Below are 17891 nucleotides of genomic sequence, written 5' to 3'. Positions count from 1 at the left end.
AACAGGACCAGTGGTCAGGGAAGATGGGAATTGTAGTCCAAAACATATGGAGGGCTGAAGTTTGGGGATGCCTGATAGCCCTTGGCACGCTTGCCAGGACACACATGCCTATGCCAGAGCACCCCCTATCTCCTGAGTGCCCTGCTCTGTACCTTCCTCAAGTGATTTTGCCAGGCTTAGGGTGGTTCCCAGGAAATTTGCAAGACAAGCAAAATATCCCGGGTAGTGTGGGAAGCCACATATCATCAACAGCTGATTTTATCCCATATTGTTTTTATTCATTTGTGTTAGCTGCCTTTGCAGGCTGAAGGTGTGGGGTAAAATATATGTGGGAGATTGAAATAAAAATCCAATGCCGCAGTTAACAGCGTAACAAAATAATGGTTGATTTCCCAATCCTAAAGAAAAGGGCTTCTTTTACTACAGTTAAACAATCAACAGGGCAGTGAATTTTCCCAATGTGGGAGTTGTTGTCGATGGGATTAGTGGTAAAAATCGAAAAAAGGAGAGCTTTCAAGGGTGAGAAGCACCTGTGCCACTCCAGATATTGCTTACCCCTGTGGCTCCCAACAGCACAACCGCTTGAGGGCTAGAGACCCCATCCTGCCTTTCATTTTTCCAGCTTTCCCTTTCCAGGCAGGAGAAAGTAAATCAATTGTATGTTCACACTATGAACCGAAAGCGCTATGAGACCACTTTAAAGAGCCCTGGCTCTCTCCCCCCCCGCCCCCCGCTCCAAGAACCCTGGCATCTGTGAGCCGCAGTTTGCAGAGTGGTTTAGCAATCAATCCTTTTTCGCAAGTAACTCCGGGAATTGTAACAGTAGAGCCTCGTACCCATCTCCAGTACCTTACACAAACTACATTTCCCAGTATTCTTTTATTATTTGGGAAGGAGGTGCAGAGCCACGATTGCCTTAAAGCAATATGACGCCACTTTGATGCATGTCATTAAATGTACCCCAAGGGCCCAGCAGGCCTCGGACTTTCCTCTCAGTTGCTAGGTAACGGCTTCCCGGTTCGCACTTCCGCCTTGGAGGCCGCGGCGGATTGGCGCCTTGCGATGATGCCATCGGCCCGCGCGGCTCTTTCCTCGCCGCTGGGCCAAAGGAAGGAAGGCAGAAAAGCTGAGGGGACAAGAGAGACAGATCAGTCGTGGTGCCGCCGCCGTCCGTCCCTCCTTCCCTCCCTCCAGTCCCTCCCTAGCCATGGATAGTCTCCTCCGCCTCCGCTGGCCCCCGGTGAGTCCACGGAATGCCCCGCGGGTGAGTGTGAGGCGAGAGAGCCCCGATAATGCCTGGAAGGGTTGGGAAGGGCAAAGGGCTTCTGGAAGTCCCGACGGCGATGGTGCTTCAGCCCCTTGAGGGAGTTCAGGGCGCTGCACGTGGACTCGCTGCCCTCCTCCCCGTAGTTATAATCCCCACAGCAGCCCTGCGAAGTAGGCTGGGCGGATTCGTTGGGGCTGGCCCGGCTTCTGCCTGCCCCACCCTATTCACCGCCCCTCTCACCCCCACGCAGCCAAACAAACGGGTGAATGGATGACCGGCCCTTTGGGCAGCCTGGAAGAGTTGAGGCCGCCTGCCTTTTGCACTGCAAAACATGCTCCTGCCTGGCGACTGCTGATGACTGCGCTGCTCTGTGGGGCAGCTTCCCAGCTTCCATGGGGTCACCAGAGCACCAGCCATGCTCCTGCTGTTGAGAGTCCCTCCTTTGCCTTGTTCACCCCTGTGAAAGTGGGGCTTAAGGAAGGCCCTGCAGAGGGTGGCAGGAAGGATCTCTGCTTTGGTTAGTGTAGAGCGTGGTCTGCGGAAGGTAGCATCTCCTCCATGTAGGGCTGGAATCCTGCCTGAAGCCCTGGAGAACTGCTGCCAGTCGATGCAGGTGGGCAAGACGGGTCAATGGTCTGACCCTTTATTGGCCACCTTTCTATGTGTGATAGTTGACAGGGAAGCAAGAGACATCTTTTATGTTATACTGTACTGGTAAATTCAGATGGAAGACCTTTGTAGGAATAGACGGTGCTTTTTTTCTGGGGGTACTCAGGGGTATGCAGTACCGGCACCTTTTTCCCCTAGAAGAAAAGCATTGGTTAAAAGTTTACTGTAACAATTTCATAGTGAGTACCAGCAATTTTTCTCTAGGTGAAAAGCACTGCTTATCAACAAACCTACATCTGAGTAAAAGAGATTGCTACATCATGGCAGAAAAGTTGCCTAGTGAGAAATAAGATGCAGACAAGATTCACTCATTTGTGCATTCATTGTTTATTTGCAGACATGCCTCTTGAGTAGGGGTCATATTTGCTTCCGGTGATTTACTTGTGCGGAATAAATCACAGCTTGCATGAGTGGGAAATCTGAGCTGGATTCTTGATCTGAAGCTGTAGTGCGCAAGTGGCAAAAGAGGGTTAGTGACCTTCATGAGAGGTCATCGAGCATGATGATGATAAGCTCCCCAAATCCACATCTTGTTCATCTCCACATATAAGGTATAAGCAGAGATTTTAAATTGATGACTGTGTTCCATATTGTAAGTGGCTGGTAGGGGCTATGCTGTGGAGGCAAAGTAGTTTAAGAATACAAATTGCTGTTGCATCATAGAGTTTAGCAACACATTGTGTGTTTGTCTGGGCAAATTTGTCTCATAGTTAATGTTTTTCAGGTACTTTCCTTGGGGGTACTGTTGTCAGAATGGAACTGTGTATGGCAAGTTGACTGTGGTCTGGACTCATTGCTGCAGTGTAGATAATGAGTAATAAACGTGTCTGATGAATCCCCTGTGCTCTCATCAGCTCTCTGGAGATCTTCTAGTGGGTGGGATTCATTGCAGGGGTGTTAGGCAGGATTGATTGATCAGAAAATCAAGCCCTCAAACATCCTCTGGTGTAGCAGTGAAGCCATGGGCTTAAAAAAACCCCTCTCATAAGAAGCCTCGTAGCTTGAAGTACTGTGTGTTTAAAACATGACAGATGCAGGGGAAATGTTATAGGTAGCCTCTGAAAGGGTCCTTTCAGATGCAAATGAATGTACATTTTACATACATGATGGTGTATTGTATGTGGGCTTTTCCTTGTGCCTGTGACAACATGCCATATGTAAAATGGCCTTTTAAAATTCTCCTATTATGGAAGAAAACATCTGGGTTCTTGACCAGGCTTTTCGTCATCCAAACCAACCTACTTCTTTACCAAAGCTAAATTGTTTTTTGGCATTTTATTGATGACATTCTAGTCTAGTTGCTGAATTTTATTTTATTTTACTTTCCAGCAGCTCAGCCAATGGTTTGGGATTCACCATCCGTCAGTTTTTAACCTACTTATATGGTGTGAGAATTTTGCATAAGCTGTTCACCTGTGGTCCTCTTCCTAATGTATTAAGATCTCCATAGACTTCCCTCCAATAGTTGTTCTCTTGCACTTGTTCCATTGGTAATTTTCCAGGCTTGGCGAATGGCTAGGAAAATCTTAGAGTGAGTTGACCAGTTTACAATCTGGAAATGTTTTGGAGCATTCATGGGCCAGGCCAGGCTTGACTTTACATATAACAGCGGCCTGCACAATCAGACCAGAGGTGGTCCATCTAACCCAGCATCATATTCTCATAGTAGCCAACCAGATGCCCCAAAGAGAAACCTGCAAGCAGAACCTGAATGCAACAGCACTCTCCCCACTTGCAATTCCCAGCAACTGGTACTCAGAGGCATACTGCCTCTGACAGCAAAGGGAGAACATTGCCATTGTGAACAGTAGCCATTGATACCCTTTTCCTCCTTCATGACTTTGTCTTCTCTTTATAATTCATCCAGGTTGGCCTCTTGTGGGAGCAAGCTATAGTTTCCACTGTGTGACAGGTGGCTCTGGGTGACTGCTTTTGGCTGCTGTCTGGGAAGCAGCCTTTGGCCAGCATGGGTGCAGATGGGCCCTGGTTTTGGAGCCAGTCTTCCAGCCCTCCCCGCCCTCTCAGGTTTTTTCTCAACCTGACTCTCCTTCTGTTCCTTCCTGCAGGCAGCCTCCATCCCAGCAAGTGCTTGTGCTCCTGGGTCGCCGGTCTTCCCCTCCATCTCCACCTTCACGGATGCTGCCTGGGTCCTCCCATGCAATCCCTGCTCTCTGGCTCTGTAGAAGGTGGGGTGGTGCCTGATGCCTGTCATCCCCATCCCGCGGCGGGTTCGCTCTTTCCATGGCCCCCACACAACATGCCTGCACTCTGCCTGTGGGCCGGTCAGGACCACCCACTTGGTGCGCACCAAGTACAACAACTTTGACATCTACCTGAAGTCCCGGTGGATGTACGGCTTCATCCGTTTCTTGCTGTACTTCAGCTGCAGCCTGTTTACCTCCATCCTGTGGGTGGTGCTGTCTGTCTTGTTTTGCCTCCAGTACCTCAGCATCCGGGTCTTTCTCCGTTTCCAGTACAAACTCTCCATCATCCTGCTGTTGCTGGGAAGGAGGCGTGTGGACTTTAGCCTCTTCAACGAACTGCTCATCTATGGCATCCATGTCACCATGCTGCTGGTGGGGGGGCTGGGCTGGTGCTTCATGGTCTTTGTGGATATGTGAATAAATAAAAACCAGTGCATGTCGGTCAAGGAGGCATGTTGGACTCTAACTTGGGTTAGGTCTTGTATGTGTGAATGCGTCCTCTTCTCCCTCACTTAGTCCTGCTGCTGAGGTTTATAAATTAATGGGTACTCCCTTAGAAGTAAGGATTGGAAGTTGACTTGGAAATTCATTTCTAATTCTTCATTGCCTTTGGTTGGTAATATGTGGAAAACAAATCCATTTTTATCTGCTTCATTTTTTAACATAAGCACCTGCCATATGTGGCCAATGGCCCATCTAGTCCAGCGTCCTGTCCTCACAGTGGCCAGCCAGATGCCTCATTGGGAAGCCCACAAGCAGGATTCAAGCACAAGAGCCCTCTCCCCTCCTGTGGTTTCCAGAAAACGGTATTTGGAAGTGTTGCTGCCCCCAACTGTGGAGGCAGAGTATAGCCATCATGGCTAGTAGCATTCTGCTTAATGAATTTGTCTAATCTCTTTTAGAGCCATCCAAAAGCCATCTCTTTTGGAATCTAATGGTATACAAGTGGCCCTGCAACAAATTGTTGCAATCCATTCCAGCCTCTTAACAGGGACCAGCCAAGATAACCTCCAGGGTACTCCGTTCCATCCTCCCCTTGTTTTCTTTTCCAACTAGCACTCAAAATTAGGTGGCCACTAAGTATGCTGAATCCTCATTCTTTCTTTAAAAGTATTTGATGTACTTCTGCAAACTTTTGGGGGCTCTTTCTTCCTGTTGCTCAGTGGCTGTTCTTTCTCCAGTCTTTCCTGAGTTTGCTCTTGGAGGGAGGGATGTGTTGTGTGCTTGCTGCCCCCAGTGCCATTCTTGGGGCGGCCCCCTCAACGGCCTGTTGCCATTCCACTGCAGAGTTGTGGGCTGTTCTTTTGCTCAGACTATTGAAAAAACATAACCTGTACACAGACAGTTGTGTACTCCCATCCCTGTATCTTGGCTGAGGGATGCAAAATACAGAACTCTGAGGAAATGTTTGTTTCAGCACTATCATTTATCTATTTTATTTCAGAATTTATAATCACTGGTGTACAAAATTAGAAAATGAAACATAATACAAATCTCAAAACAATGAAAACTGTGAAGCCAACAAGAATTAAAAGGCACAAAAATATAAGTGACCAATTTGGGAAAGCTTGGTGGGAAAAATATTTTTGACAAACATTGGAAACTGAATGGTGTTGGGTCCTGCTTCCCTTCCAGAGGAAGAGAATTCCACAAAGCTAAGAGCATGTGGATTGATGCATTCTTGCCCCTCATTCTGAGATTTCCTCTCACATTAGCCACCCCCAGTTCCTTTCAGTGTTACAATGATTTCCAGATTAAAGCTGGAGATGGACAGGGCTAGTGTAGCCAAGGTAGCTGAACGGTGGAGATGCCAACAAGGGTCTCCCAGGTTCAGCTCTTGTCTCTGCCATGGGTTGCCAAGCAGCCTTAGGCTAGCCTCGGCCCCTCTACAACACGGGTGTAGTACTTAGCTACCTCACAGGGTTCTTGGTATAAAGTATGGGAAGCACTCTAAAGTGTGTGTGTGTGCCAGTGTTGGGCTGTGTGTGCCTCAATTCTGCAGCAGGAACTAGTTTTGCATTTGCAGAGTGATCCACTGACTCAGAGTCCTGGAAAAGACCAGAAGAAACTTCTGCAGCTCTGGAGAGGGAGAAGGAGAAGGAGAAGGAAGAGAGATTTTGCTTGGTATTCCATTTAAGCAGCAAAAAGGGGGAAGAGCCTCTGGGAACATGGGCTTCTCTTGGAGGAGAGAGTTGTGGAAGGAATCTCTGCCTTGTGAGTTGTTGTTTTTTTTGGGGTGGTGGTGAGGAGTTTCATTTCCAGCTCAACTTCCTGCTGCCCATGCATTGGACTTTGGTCATACTTTGGGCTAGTCTTTGCTTCCAGTCATAGTTTCAAATGGGCAGGCTTTTCCTAGTGGTGGGTCTGCCAGTGTTGCTGACTGAAAGTCATTTATGTGCAGCAGGATGCCAGGCAGGGATGGCAGATTCCAAATACTGGTTTGCCAGCTCCCTGGGGCATCTGGGTGGGCCAAGAACATGGAGCCCATTTTATTTTGGAAAGGGAAAGTGAGAGAGAGATGTTCCACCTCCTGGGATGTGATTTGTCACTGGGTTTCAGTTCCCGGAATCCTGGGCCTTTTCCATCTCTTTCAGCACCTGCGCTTGGTGGCTGTCACTGCCTACTGTGGGAGCGAGTTCCAGAGTTTAACTGTGTGTCATGTGAAGAAGTCCTTCCTTTTGTCTGTTCTGAAGTGTTTTGCTTCTGTCTTTTGCTTGGTCAAAGAGTTTCTGTAGTTCTTGGACAGGGTGTGAGTGGGAAGGAGAATAAAGATCTCCTTTCATTTCTTCGTGTGCTAACCCTGTGACTTTGCTTTCTCTCTCTCTCTCTCTCTCTCTCTCTCTCTCTTTTCTTTCGCACCAGAGCAAAAGATTCTGCACAGAAAACAACCTATGGCAAAATTATTGTTCAATAATAGCCACAAATCATATTGCTTTGAATTAATTTCTCTTTGTTTTCTTCCGTGTCTGGGGTCTACTTTGATATATAGTTACGTGGCAGTTTTAATCCAGGCTACAAATAAGGATTTTTATTTTTTTTTAGGAGGAGGGGGATGTTGTTTGTATCGGTAGATCTTGCAGGCCCAGGACCATTGTAACACCACTTTTCTGTGGTGTGGGATGCCTGTTATAGGGAATATAGCTGCTGGGGGTCTTGAGGTCATGGCTGAGGGAGGAGAGTAAACTTTTGCACTTTGGATGCTGGTTTCCCTCCAGCACAGTTTTCTGGAATCCCTTTTATTAAGAGGTTATTTCTGTTGTTGTGAATCAGAACACTTTGTAATAAGGAGCGGCTCATTAAAGTGTCTAACACAGAGACTGGACTCCAGCCATCTCCTGAGGCCTTTCCTTGGCCCCAGTCCCCGTCCTGTGACACATCCATGCCCTTCACCCCCACCCTGCTGCTTTGCCCTTTCTATGCTGTAGCTGCAGCACCATAATTCAAGTTATGCAAATGCCATACTATGCTGTGATGTCCAAGAAGAAACAAATTAAGGCCAGGTGGGGTCAGAAAGAAACTGAGCACTGATTTTCTTTTCCTAGAAATGTGTTCCCTGAAATCTTGAGAGAGGCCAGATAAAAGGGGCCACATGGATGAGTGTTTGGTTTTGGGTTTTTGTGTGTCTGCACAAATTCCTAACCAATTGGTTTACTTTAAACAAGTAAGGCCCTGTTAATAGCTAGGAGGGCAATCTGGATTATGCTCTAGGAGACATTATCCTACCCTCCTCCCTGCCTGTTTCCTTTTGAGCTGGAGAAGGGGCAGGACTCTCAAAGCCATTGGATTCCAACTCCTATCCTCATCATCTCTGACCATTGGCAGCCCAGCAGACTCCTGGGAGTTGGAGTCCAGTAACACCTGCAGGGCTACAGATGTTCCTCATCTCTCCTGTACCCCCACTTTCTCTCCCTTGTTCAATTTAGGCCTCCTCCTTCGGAATTTGCCTTTTTAATGGCTTAGCCTTATTCTTTCCAACCTGTGACTAGTTCTCCCTCAATTTCTGCAGTAGCCAGATTAGCTACACAGATGCAACAGCTGAAATACATATATATATATTTAGAGTATATTTTTAGGCTACCCAACCCCCAAACATTCTCTGGGCAGCTGGCAGTAAACATTAAACACATCAAATATACAAAATGAGTCTTGAAGCGTTAAGGATAAACTCAGCACTGGAGAGCAAAACCTGTGCTATAAACTCATCCTGCTTAGAAGGGTGTGGCCACAGGATCCCCACATTGTTATAGGCTAAGGAAAATTCCCTTTGGGGTCAGTTCCTCTCACAGCATTGGTTGGCTGCTGAACTTGGATCTGGGAAGGAGGTATTCTCCCTCCTCCTCCCATGCCAAGCAGGAGTTGCCTAAAGGAGGCATACAAGGCACCATCTGGCCACCTTAGGGACTCCACTTCAGATTTGTGAAGGGTTTACTCCATCCTGGCTAATAAAAGCAAGACGGGAAGGGCTGGGCAATGGGCTCTGTGGGGTGGTGAATGCTTCCGTCTGTGAGGGAGCCTTTGCAGACCCACTGAAAGAGGCGGTCATTAAACCGCTTCTTAAAAAAACATATTTAGACTCGGCCAATATGGCCAACTATTGCCCAGTCTCAAATCTTCCATTCTTGGGCAAGGTGATTGAGTGGGTGGTTGCTGAACAACTTCAAGCATGCCTGGAGGATGCAGACCATTTGGATCCTATCTAGTCGGGATTCAGGCCTCATCATGGGACTGAAACTGCCTTGGTCGCACTGGTTGATGATCTCCGGCGGGCTAGGGACAAAGGTGAAAGCTATTTCCTAGTTCTGCTGGATGTCTCAGCGGCCTTTGATACCATCAACCATAACATCCTTCTGGACCGTCTAGCAGAGCTGGGGGCACTGTTACACAGTGGTTCCGCTCCTTCCTCCTGGGCCATGTCCAGAAAGTGGTGGTGGGGGATGAGTGTTCAGACCCCTGGAGTCTCACTTGTGGGGTGCCTCAGGGTTCTGTCCTCTCCCCCATGCTTTTTAACATGTACATGAAGCCGCTGGGAGAGATCATCGGGGTTTGGACTGGGTGTTCATCAGTATGCGGATGATACCCAGCTCTACCTCTCTTTCAAATTGGAATCAGTGGAGGCAGTGAAGGTCCTCTGTGAGTGTCTGGAGGCGGCTGGAGAATGGATGGCGGCTAACGGGTTGAGGTTGAATTCTGACAAGACAGAAGTACTGTTTTGGGGGACAGGGTGTGGGTGGGTGTGGGGGACTCCCTGGTCCTGAAGGAGCAGATGTGCAGTCTGGGAGTAATTTTGGACTCACAGCTGTCCATGGAGGCACAGGTCAATTCTGTGTCCAGGGCAGCGGTCTACCAGCTCCATCTGGTACGCAGGGTGACACTCTACCTGCTCACAGACTGCCTCACCAGTGCATGGTCTAGTTATCTCCCGCTTGGACTACTGCTCTATGTGGGGCTACCCTTGAAGGTGACTCGGAAACTGCAATTAATCCATAATGCAGCAGCTAGACTGGTGACTGGGAGTGGCCACCAAGACCATATAATGCCGGTCTGAGAGATCTGCATTGGCTCCCAGTTCCTTTCCGAGCACAATTCAAAGTGTTGGTGCTGATCTTTAAAGCCCTAAACAGCCTCGGTCCAGTATACCTGAAGGAGCGTCTCCACACCCATCGTCCAACCTGGACACTGAGGTCCAGCACTGAGGGCCTTCTGGTGGTTCCTTCACTGCAAGAAGCGAAGTTATAGGGAACCAGGCAGAGGGGCTTCTCGGTAGTGGTGCCCGCCCTGTGGAATGCCCTCCCATCAGATGTCAAAGAAATAAACAACTATATGACATTTAGAAGACATCTGAAGGCAGCCCTGTTTAGGGAAGTTTTTAACGACTGATGTTTTAATGTATTTTTAACCTTCTGTTGGAAGCTGCCCAGAGTGGCTGGGGAAACCCAGCCAGATAGGCGGGGAAGAAATAAATTATTATTATTATTATTATTATTATTATTATTATTATTATTATTAACCTTTTACTAAAGATGTTCCACAATGCAGCGCGTAAGAGGTGGCATATAAATAATAAATTATGATAATTTTTCATTGCACAGAGTTGATAGGTCTGTGCGAGGTGACTCTTCTGGGCTTTATTCCAGAGGCCAGCAGGCAAAAAGATGATTTGCTTTATTCATTGCATCTATTTATATCCCGCCTTCCAAGGCGGCTTCTAAGTTTTCTGGTGCTGCACTCTGGGCCCTTTTCCAGTTTGGTGTTGATGTTTTGATGACCTTGAGGCTCTCCTGTTCTGCTGGCAGCACATGATCTGTGGGGGCAAGGAGGGGGCTGGCACCAGCTCAGAATGTTTGTACAGCGTTTGCTGCAGTGAGGCTGGAGATGCAGCAGTAGCAGCAGTAGGAGCAGACTCTGTTGGCGGTGGAGGCGGCCGTTGTTCAGCTCTCCTGGAGCAGTGCCAGGCTCTGTGCTGGGTGGCTGGGGCTGCTCTTTGCCCAGTTTAGAGTGCCTCTTCGTTCCTGGCTCCCTTATTGCTGTTGTTTGGCCTCAGGACCTGTGGATTATGCCCAGCCAAACATTTTGCCTGCCCTCTCCTGGGCAGTGGGGGTGATTTAGCATAAGCCAGGATGCCCCCAGGCCCTCCCTCTCCCTCTAGCCAGGGAGATATGGCTTTAAACAGCTAGGTGGGGTTAGGTGGTATGCTTACTAGGGAAGACTGACATGCCCTGACAGTAAAAGCCTAGGCTGAGAGACTGTGCTCCCTTCACTTTGACTGTATTGGGTTAATCTACAACCCAGTGCCCTCTGATAATTTTAGACTACAACTCCCATCAGCCCTAACCCACCTCGAAGTAGACCTATCCTACATGGATTTTTGCCATTAGTTGTAGTTTTGGGTTTGGGGTGGGGAACCTCCATGTTGTGGCATAGTCTACCTTTGAGTACCAGACCTCGGGTGAAGGCTACACTGGAAGGGCCACTGCTGCTTTTGCCCCAAGGCCAGATAATAGACAGACAGCATCAATTATTTGAAGGATTTTGAGATGTTCTTTCTAATGACAGGAGCTGTTTGATAGTGAAAAAAGTGAAAGTGGAAGGTGGTGGACTGTTTTTTGTTGAAAATTTCTTTAGCAGAGGTTACATGGCCATTCATCAGGGATGCCAAGGGGGGGTGGACTAGATTTGCTTGGGGGGCATTCTAACACCATTCTTGGAAGCACACTTCTTTCAGCAGGATGAAAGACCATTATCAAACTTTGGGGCAAGAGCTGGAAAACCCAGATACCTAAAGTAGCTTGTTGAAGTTGGGCATCATACTTTGGGTGCAAGTTAATGAGGTGGGGGGAGGGGAAGGATTTGCTCTTTCAGTATTAGTACCAATATCTATACCTGAGCCAATAAGGAATGCAAAAGCTTTGGCTCCCTCCCTCAATTAGATTTCCGCCTTTTCCTTTTCTTCCTTCCTTAATTTTGTTTGTTCTTTTTGTGACATAGACTACCTGCCTACCTCTGCTTCCCCCCTTTTGTTTGTAATAATAGCATCAGACTTGAAATATGGATGCATTCTGAAATATTTCCTGTCATGCCATCAATCAGATATATATTTACAGTCATTCATTAAACTAGAGTGTACATTTCATCCCTTCCTCCTTGGAATATTAATGCTGCTTCTGGCTGAAATGGTGTGTGAATATTCAGGTGGGGGCGAGGAATCAATCCCTGCACCAGCAATGATGTCACTCTGAGATACAATCAAACATTCTGTTAAAAAGAACAAACCCAATTGGCATTGCAAAGTCCAATGTATATTGATTGCTATAGGGGAAATCTACAAGGAGGAGGAGAGAGAGAGTTTTTGGCTTCGCTTTTTGTAGTTGAGGGCTGATGCTCTGGTTAACATTCTGGTGTTTTAAAGTAATATGATAACCTTGTAATAAGGCCATATGCTGTGTGTGTGTAGATGGTCTGTGACTCTATCTTCCTGTGACCATGCAGAGCTGAGAGCTGTCCTCAGAGGACTGTCTTTCTACTGAGAAGAGAGCATAGCACAGCAGTCTTTGGCTCCAGTTGGCTTCAATGGCCGAGGCCTACTTCTTAATTGTCTACTTTGCCCCTCCCCACCCAGTAATGGCGCCTTTTCTCCTTCCCCATTTTTTGAATGCTATATTTGCACTCCATGTATGACTCCTGCTGTTGACTGGGAGTCCACCTCAAGTGTTGTTTTCTTCATTTTTTGGCACCCATTGCATCAAATGTTTTGGGATGTGTCAGGGTGCTTGATTACAGATTGGAGGCCAGGTGGCGCTGTGGGTTAAACCACTGAGCCTAGGGCTTGCTGATCAGAAGGTCTGCGGTTCGTATCCCTGTGACGGGGTGAGCTCCCGTTGCTTGGTCCCAGCTCCTGCCAACCTAGCAGTTCGAAAGCACGTAAAAATGCAAGTAGATAAATAGGAACCGCTACAGTGGGAAGGTAAACGGCGTTTCCATGTGCTGCTCTGGTTTGCCAGAAGCGGCTTTGTCATGCTGGCCACATGACCTGGAAGCTATACGCCGGCTCCCTCGGCCAATAATGCGAGATGAGCGCGCAACCCCAGAGTCGGTCACGACTGGACCTAATGGTCAGGGGTCCCTTTACCTTTAAGTACATATAAAGAACTTAAGAATCTGAAGAAGCTCCAGGACAAGGCAGCAAACAATCTTATCATTGGAGGACCAAATAGGAATCCAACTGCATCTGGAGATCTGGCCTGGATCCACCAGGACCCAAATGTTGCTGTGTTTATAATTAAAATGGCCCCCCTGCACATGGAAAGTGCCATACATTTAAGTACCATGTCAATGTGAATCTAGGGCATGCTCTCTCTACATGTAAATACAAAATCTTTTAAAAATATAATTTTTGCAGTATATTATTGTGACTCCACGCTGTTTCTCTAAATGCTGGGTGTTAATGAAATTCCTCATCCTTTAGCAATTTTTGAAGCATCACATTATTTTTTAATGGCATGGCAAGTAGCTTGAAATGCAGAAATGTCTACACTGTGGAAATTGAGGGAAGAGGTGCTTGGAGGCATCCTTTCCTGAGGAAGACCTTTCAGAGGGGCTGATTTGTACAGCTCTTGAAGCAAAACCAGCTCTAGATTCATGCCCCACATTTCATTGTCATTAGAACTGTAGCTCTTCCATCGTTAGCAGCACCAGGCTGAGTTAGTGGGCCACACAGTTCATTGCCTTTCTATTTACATCTCAGTCATTTTGATTCTACATCTTCTTTTTAATTTAATTTAATTAATAAAATAAACCAAAGATAAGGAGCATAAATAAATCCTGTAATGGAAGGCTAAAAGCAGCATAAGATGTACATGATGCTTGAACTTACTGTTCTAAAACATTACAAAAAATGGCTATTTCCCTATGAACCTGTTAGGCTGGTTTGCATGTATCCCCCCCCTTTTTTTTAATAAATTAGCTCAGTCATATGAACCAAGTTTTTTCAGTCCACTCAGACATAGTAGGAGTGGCCCTCCCCATTTTTAGCTATTATGTTCTTAGCAGTAGTTAAAAGGTTAAACACTATTTCTTCATCACTTTCTGAAATAACATATTTTAGATAACCAATCAGAAATATTTTAGGTTCTAAGGGTTTATGATATCCTAACATATCAGATATATTATTAGCCTGAACAGATTTTTGGAGTATTTTTATTTGAGAATAATTCAAAAAATGTGTATATAGTCTGCTTTATTACCAACATTACCACATTACCAACATTTATCTGATCGTAACGTAATTATTTCTGAATTTGTATCAAGCCATGTACCGTATTTTTCTGTGCATAAGACGCCCCATTTTTGGGGACTCCAAATTAAGAAAACACCTCTTAGCACTACCTGTGTATAAAACGGTCCCAATTTTAAACCTGTTTTTTTTTTGTAAAAAAAACAAAAACCTAGTCTTATATAGTGGTACCTCTGGTTATTAACTTAATTAGTTCCGGAGGTCCGTTCTTAACCTGAAACTGTTCTTAACCTGAGGTACCACTTTAGCTAATGGGGCCTCCTGCTGCCGCCACACAATTTCTGTTCTTAACCCGAGGTACTACTTCCAAGTTAGCAGAGTCTGTAACCCAAAGTGTTTGTAACCCGAGGTACCACTGTACACAGAAAAATACAGTAAATTACCGTGTGCATGTCTACTTTTCTCATTTCTGGCCCTATGCCCAAGTGACCACCCCTGGAGGCTGCTGGGATGGGGCAGGGGACTACCCAGAAGCAGAAAAAGGGCAAAACACTTTTTTTTGGGGGGGGGCTTACAATTGCTGCTTCCTCCTCCTCTGATTTGGAAGCAAAAGATGGGTGGTGGTCATGGGATCCACCCCCCTCCTCAAGGTGCAAATCTTGCTATCTTTTTTATGCCAAGTAAGCACTTCTCTTTGACGGAGTGGTGATGGTAGTTATTTATTTATTGCTTTTCTATACCACCTTCTTTTCTACAAGGAAATTCTTCTGCTTTTATTATTATTATTATTTTACTGTATGGTTTTATATTGTTGTAAATCCATATATTTCCATGACACATCAGTATATAAATAATTTAATTAATTAATAAAGATGCTCAATGGTGCCTATACACTCCCCCCCCCTCCATTTTATCCTCACAATAACCCTGTGAGGTAAGTTAGGCAGAGAGAGTGGATTAAATAACTCACATTATTAATTTCTAGAGGGTCATAAGGTTTTAAGATGATGAAGATAAAGCGACTGTTAAGTTTGGTTTTAAAAGTTGTACCCTGCATGGAAATGTGGCTCTTAATTCATCTGGGATCTGCTTGAGGGAGTTTTCTGCAAACTATAATTTTATACCCCCCCCCAAAGTGTCTCCACCCCCATCGTCCAGCCTGGACACTGAGGTCTAGCACTGAGGGCCTTCTGGCAGTTCCCTCACTGCGAGAAGTGAGGTTACAGGGAACCAGACAGAGGGCCTTCTTGGTAGTGGCGCCTGCCCTGTGGAATGCCCTCCTATCAGATGTCAAGGCAATAAGCAGCTATTTTACTTTTAAAAGACAACTGAAGGCGGCCCTGTTTAGGGAAGTTTTTAATGTTTGATGCTGTATTGTTTTTAATATTCGGTTGGAAGCTGCCCAGAGTGGCTGGGGAAACCCAGCCAGATGGGTGGGGTATAAATAAATAATAATATAATAAATATTACCATTGAAAGCAATACATCTAAGTTGAGGCACATCCATCACACTCAGTGGCTCTACTCTGAGTAGTGCATATTATGGGTGAATATTCTTCTTCATCTTAGGTTAGTAACTCCTTGAGGTCTTTCTAGCCAGGATATCCCCCTCACCCCTCTCTGTTCAGGCAGTTTTGAAACCCATTTCTCTTCTATGACCGGGTCGGGGAGGCTCCCTTTCCCCTCGCGAGCCCCCCCTCACCCCCAGTAACTAACACTGGTGTGTGTGTGTGAGTGAGTGAGTGAGTGTGAGAGAGAGAGCGCTGCTTCCCACCCCCCGTTAGTGTTGTGGGGCTAAGTGGGTAGAGGGCTAGGCTCCCCCCCCGCGCGCGCTTGCCTCCCACCCTCCTCCTCCACGATCACTTCCTGCTTCCAGCCGGGAGGAGCTGCCGCCGGGGAAGAAGGGAGGAGGAGGGGGAGGAGGGCCCCGCCGCCGGCCCCACAGGTAAGCCGTCCGACTCCAGTCTTACCTTTCCCCAGGAGGGAGGGGGAAAGGGGGTCTCTCCCCCCCTCAACCCCGCTTGCTCTCGCGCACCGAGTGGGGAGAGGGCGTCAGCTGCCAACCTCCCCTGCACTGCCCTGCGTTCCCTTCTCCCTCTTATGTCACCCGAGTCTTCCCCACCCCCTAGAACAGAACAGGATAGTAGAAATACTGTCTTTTGGAGTCTCCTCAGCGACACTGCTGATTTCCTCTTCGCATTCCCCCATATGAAGGGAAATCTGGAAGGGGGGGGGGACCCAAACTCGAGCACGGGTTGTCCTTTTCGCAAAGTGGTCCAGGACGACTGTATCTGCTGGGAGCCAGGCTGCTGCTCGCGTGGGAAACCTTGGAGGTTGGGGGCTTTCCTGCCCCTTTACAGAGAGGGCGTAGCCTGGGGTGCGGGGTGGGGACACCTGGTTGCTGGTTGTCCAGGTGCTGCTTCTCCCGCCCCCTCTCCCCTGGCCGCGGGGGCTGCTGGGAGTTGGAGCGCAGCGGCACCTGCTTCCCCCTTCCCCGACAGTCGCCTCCTATCTCGCCCCTGCTTTTGCGCCCCTTCACACCTGCTCTTTGAAGAGAGGCACCGCAAATTCCATTCTCTTTTTGTAGGGGGATTGGGGGGGCAATTTAGGACTCCTTTCCCTGACGCCTCTGCACCTGCCTGCTCTGCCAGCTGAGCACCTCCTTGCCAGTTCAGTGTCAAGATTTGGGACGGGGAGCGGCACCCCCTGTCTCAGGGCCCCTGAAAAGACAGGCGGCCCCAGACAGCCCACAGCTGGTAAGTGTTCCTCTTGAAGACCATCCCTCAATCCTTCTCTGCTGGAAGAAGGGGGACGCAGGCAGAAGGAGCAGCCCTCCATACCTGTTGCATCCCTTTCTGGGGTGAGAGAAATGGTCCTCATTGGTTCAAGAGTATTCTTCTGCTTCTCTTCACCTGCCCCCCCCCCCCCGTAAGAATTCTTTGGAGGGTTATGTCTGGTAGATTCTGCTTTGAATACAATTAGCTCAGTGTGTTAATCAAATTAACAGAGCAGCTGGGTAATGGATGCAAGAGATGGTCAGCGAGCAAAATGACTTATTGGCTGTCACTTTGCAGGGCAGGATGGTGTAAGTTTCCAAAGGCTAGAAAGAGCCAGAGGAACTTGTGTATTTGCTTTTGGGGAAGAAGAAGGCTCTCTCTCTCTCTCTCTCTCTCTCTCTCTCTCTCTCTCTCTCTCTCTCTCTCTCTCTCTTTCACACACACACTTCCCCCTCCTCCACTGAGGTGAGCTGCTTGGATATTTCTTACCTCAGCATTTTGATGGACCTTGCACTTTAAATGCTTTTAGAGAAGGAGGAGGATTTTGACAGGTGTTGCCAGGACACACCTGGCAAATGCACCCTCAAGGGCACAGGAGCCTTTGGGACTTTGCTTCTGCAAGACATTTGAGGACTTTGCGGAGGGGTCTGTCTTGGTTCCAAAGATGTGCAGATAGAAGGATTCTCAGTGTAAGAAACTAGTGTGTTGTTGGAGGTGGACTAGAGAGATGGGGCAACTGGTAGACAGACACTGGTGCTTTTCAAGAAAAGTAACCTTGGTGTTCTGGAAGAATTTGCCTATGTTGCACAGTTTTAAAAGATTGGTTTCTTTATTGAAAATAATTTGACAATTAGAGTAGAAATATGTTGTTTTTTTCATTTCTTAGTCTTTCTCTCCAATTCTCTTTACACCCTTGGATGGAAGTGGCTTCCACAAAATTTGCCTGTGGGGGGCCAGACTGGCCAGCAGGTGTGATTCTGTTCCCCTATGGTCAGTGTAGATGCCTCATGGGAAAATGACTTCTCAGAATTTCTTGCGACTGTTTTGTTTTAATGAGTATCTGATTTTAGTTTTGGAGCAGTGGTGCATCGTCTGAGAAGATGGCGAGGCACATAAGTAGAAGTTTGTTTAGGAAGGGCAGGAGGAGAGCTGTTAGAATTTGATAGTGTTGTGTATTGTCCCAGTTCAAGAACATAATTCCTGACCACAGCAGATGTATGTGTGTGTGTGTTCTGGGATTCCAA

The 17891-nt window shown here is 47.2% G+C and overlaps 2 protein-coding genes across 5 annotated transcripts in view; both read left to right on the top strand.

Moving 5' to 3' along the window:
* The first annotated feature begins 1098 nt into the window (after positions 1-1098).
* The window catches only part of NACC2 (NACC family member 2), a 60414-nt gene continuing 43621 nt past the window's right edge, over positions 1099-17891 (top strand). The window contains exon 1 of one of the 4 annotated variants that reach the window (XM_035113185.3): positions 1099-1240. The gene's annotated coding sequence lies outside the window, so the exon portion shown is untranslated. Of the gene's footprint in view, positions 1265-15696; positions 15816-16457; positions 16627-17891 lie in introns of those variants that run through there. The other 3 variants (XM_035113183.3, XM_035113186.3, XM_035113184.3) reach the window with 3 other exon arrangements.
* Positions 4003-4606, top strand: TMEM250 (transmembrane protein 250). The gene has a single exon (XM_088664712.1). The coding sequence runs from the start codon at positions 4138-4140 to the stop codon at positions 4555-4557; it is 420 nt and encodes a 139-aa protein (XP_088520838.1). The 5' UTR covers positions 4003-4137; the 3' UTR covers positions 4558-4606.

The sequence above is a fragment of the Zootoca vivipara genome, chromosome Z2, assembly GCF_965207765.1.
Source record: "Zootoca vivipara chromosome Z2, rZooViv2.hap1.1, whole genome shotgun sequence".
Taxonomy (NCBI): domain Eukaryota; kingdom Metazoa; phylum Chordata; class Lepidosauria; order Squamata; family Lacertidae; genus Zootoca; species Zootoca vivipara.
This window is presented reverse-complemented; position numbering and strand designations above follow the sequence as displayed.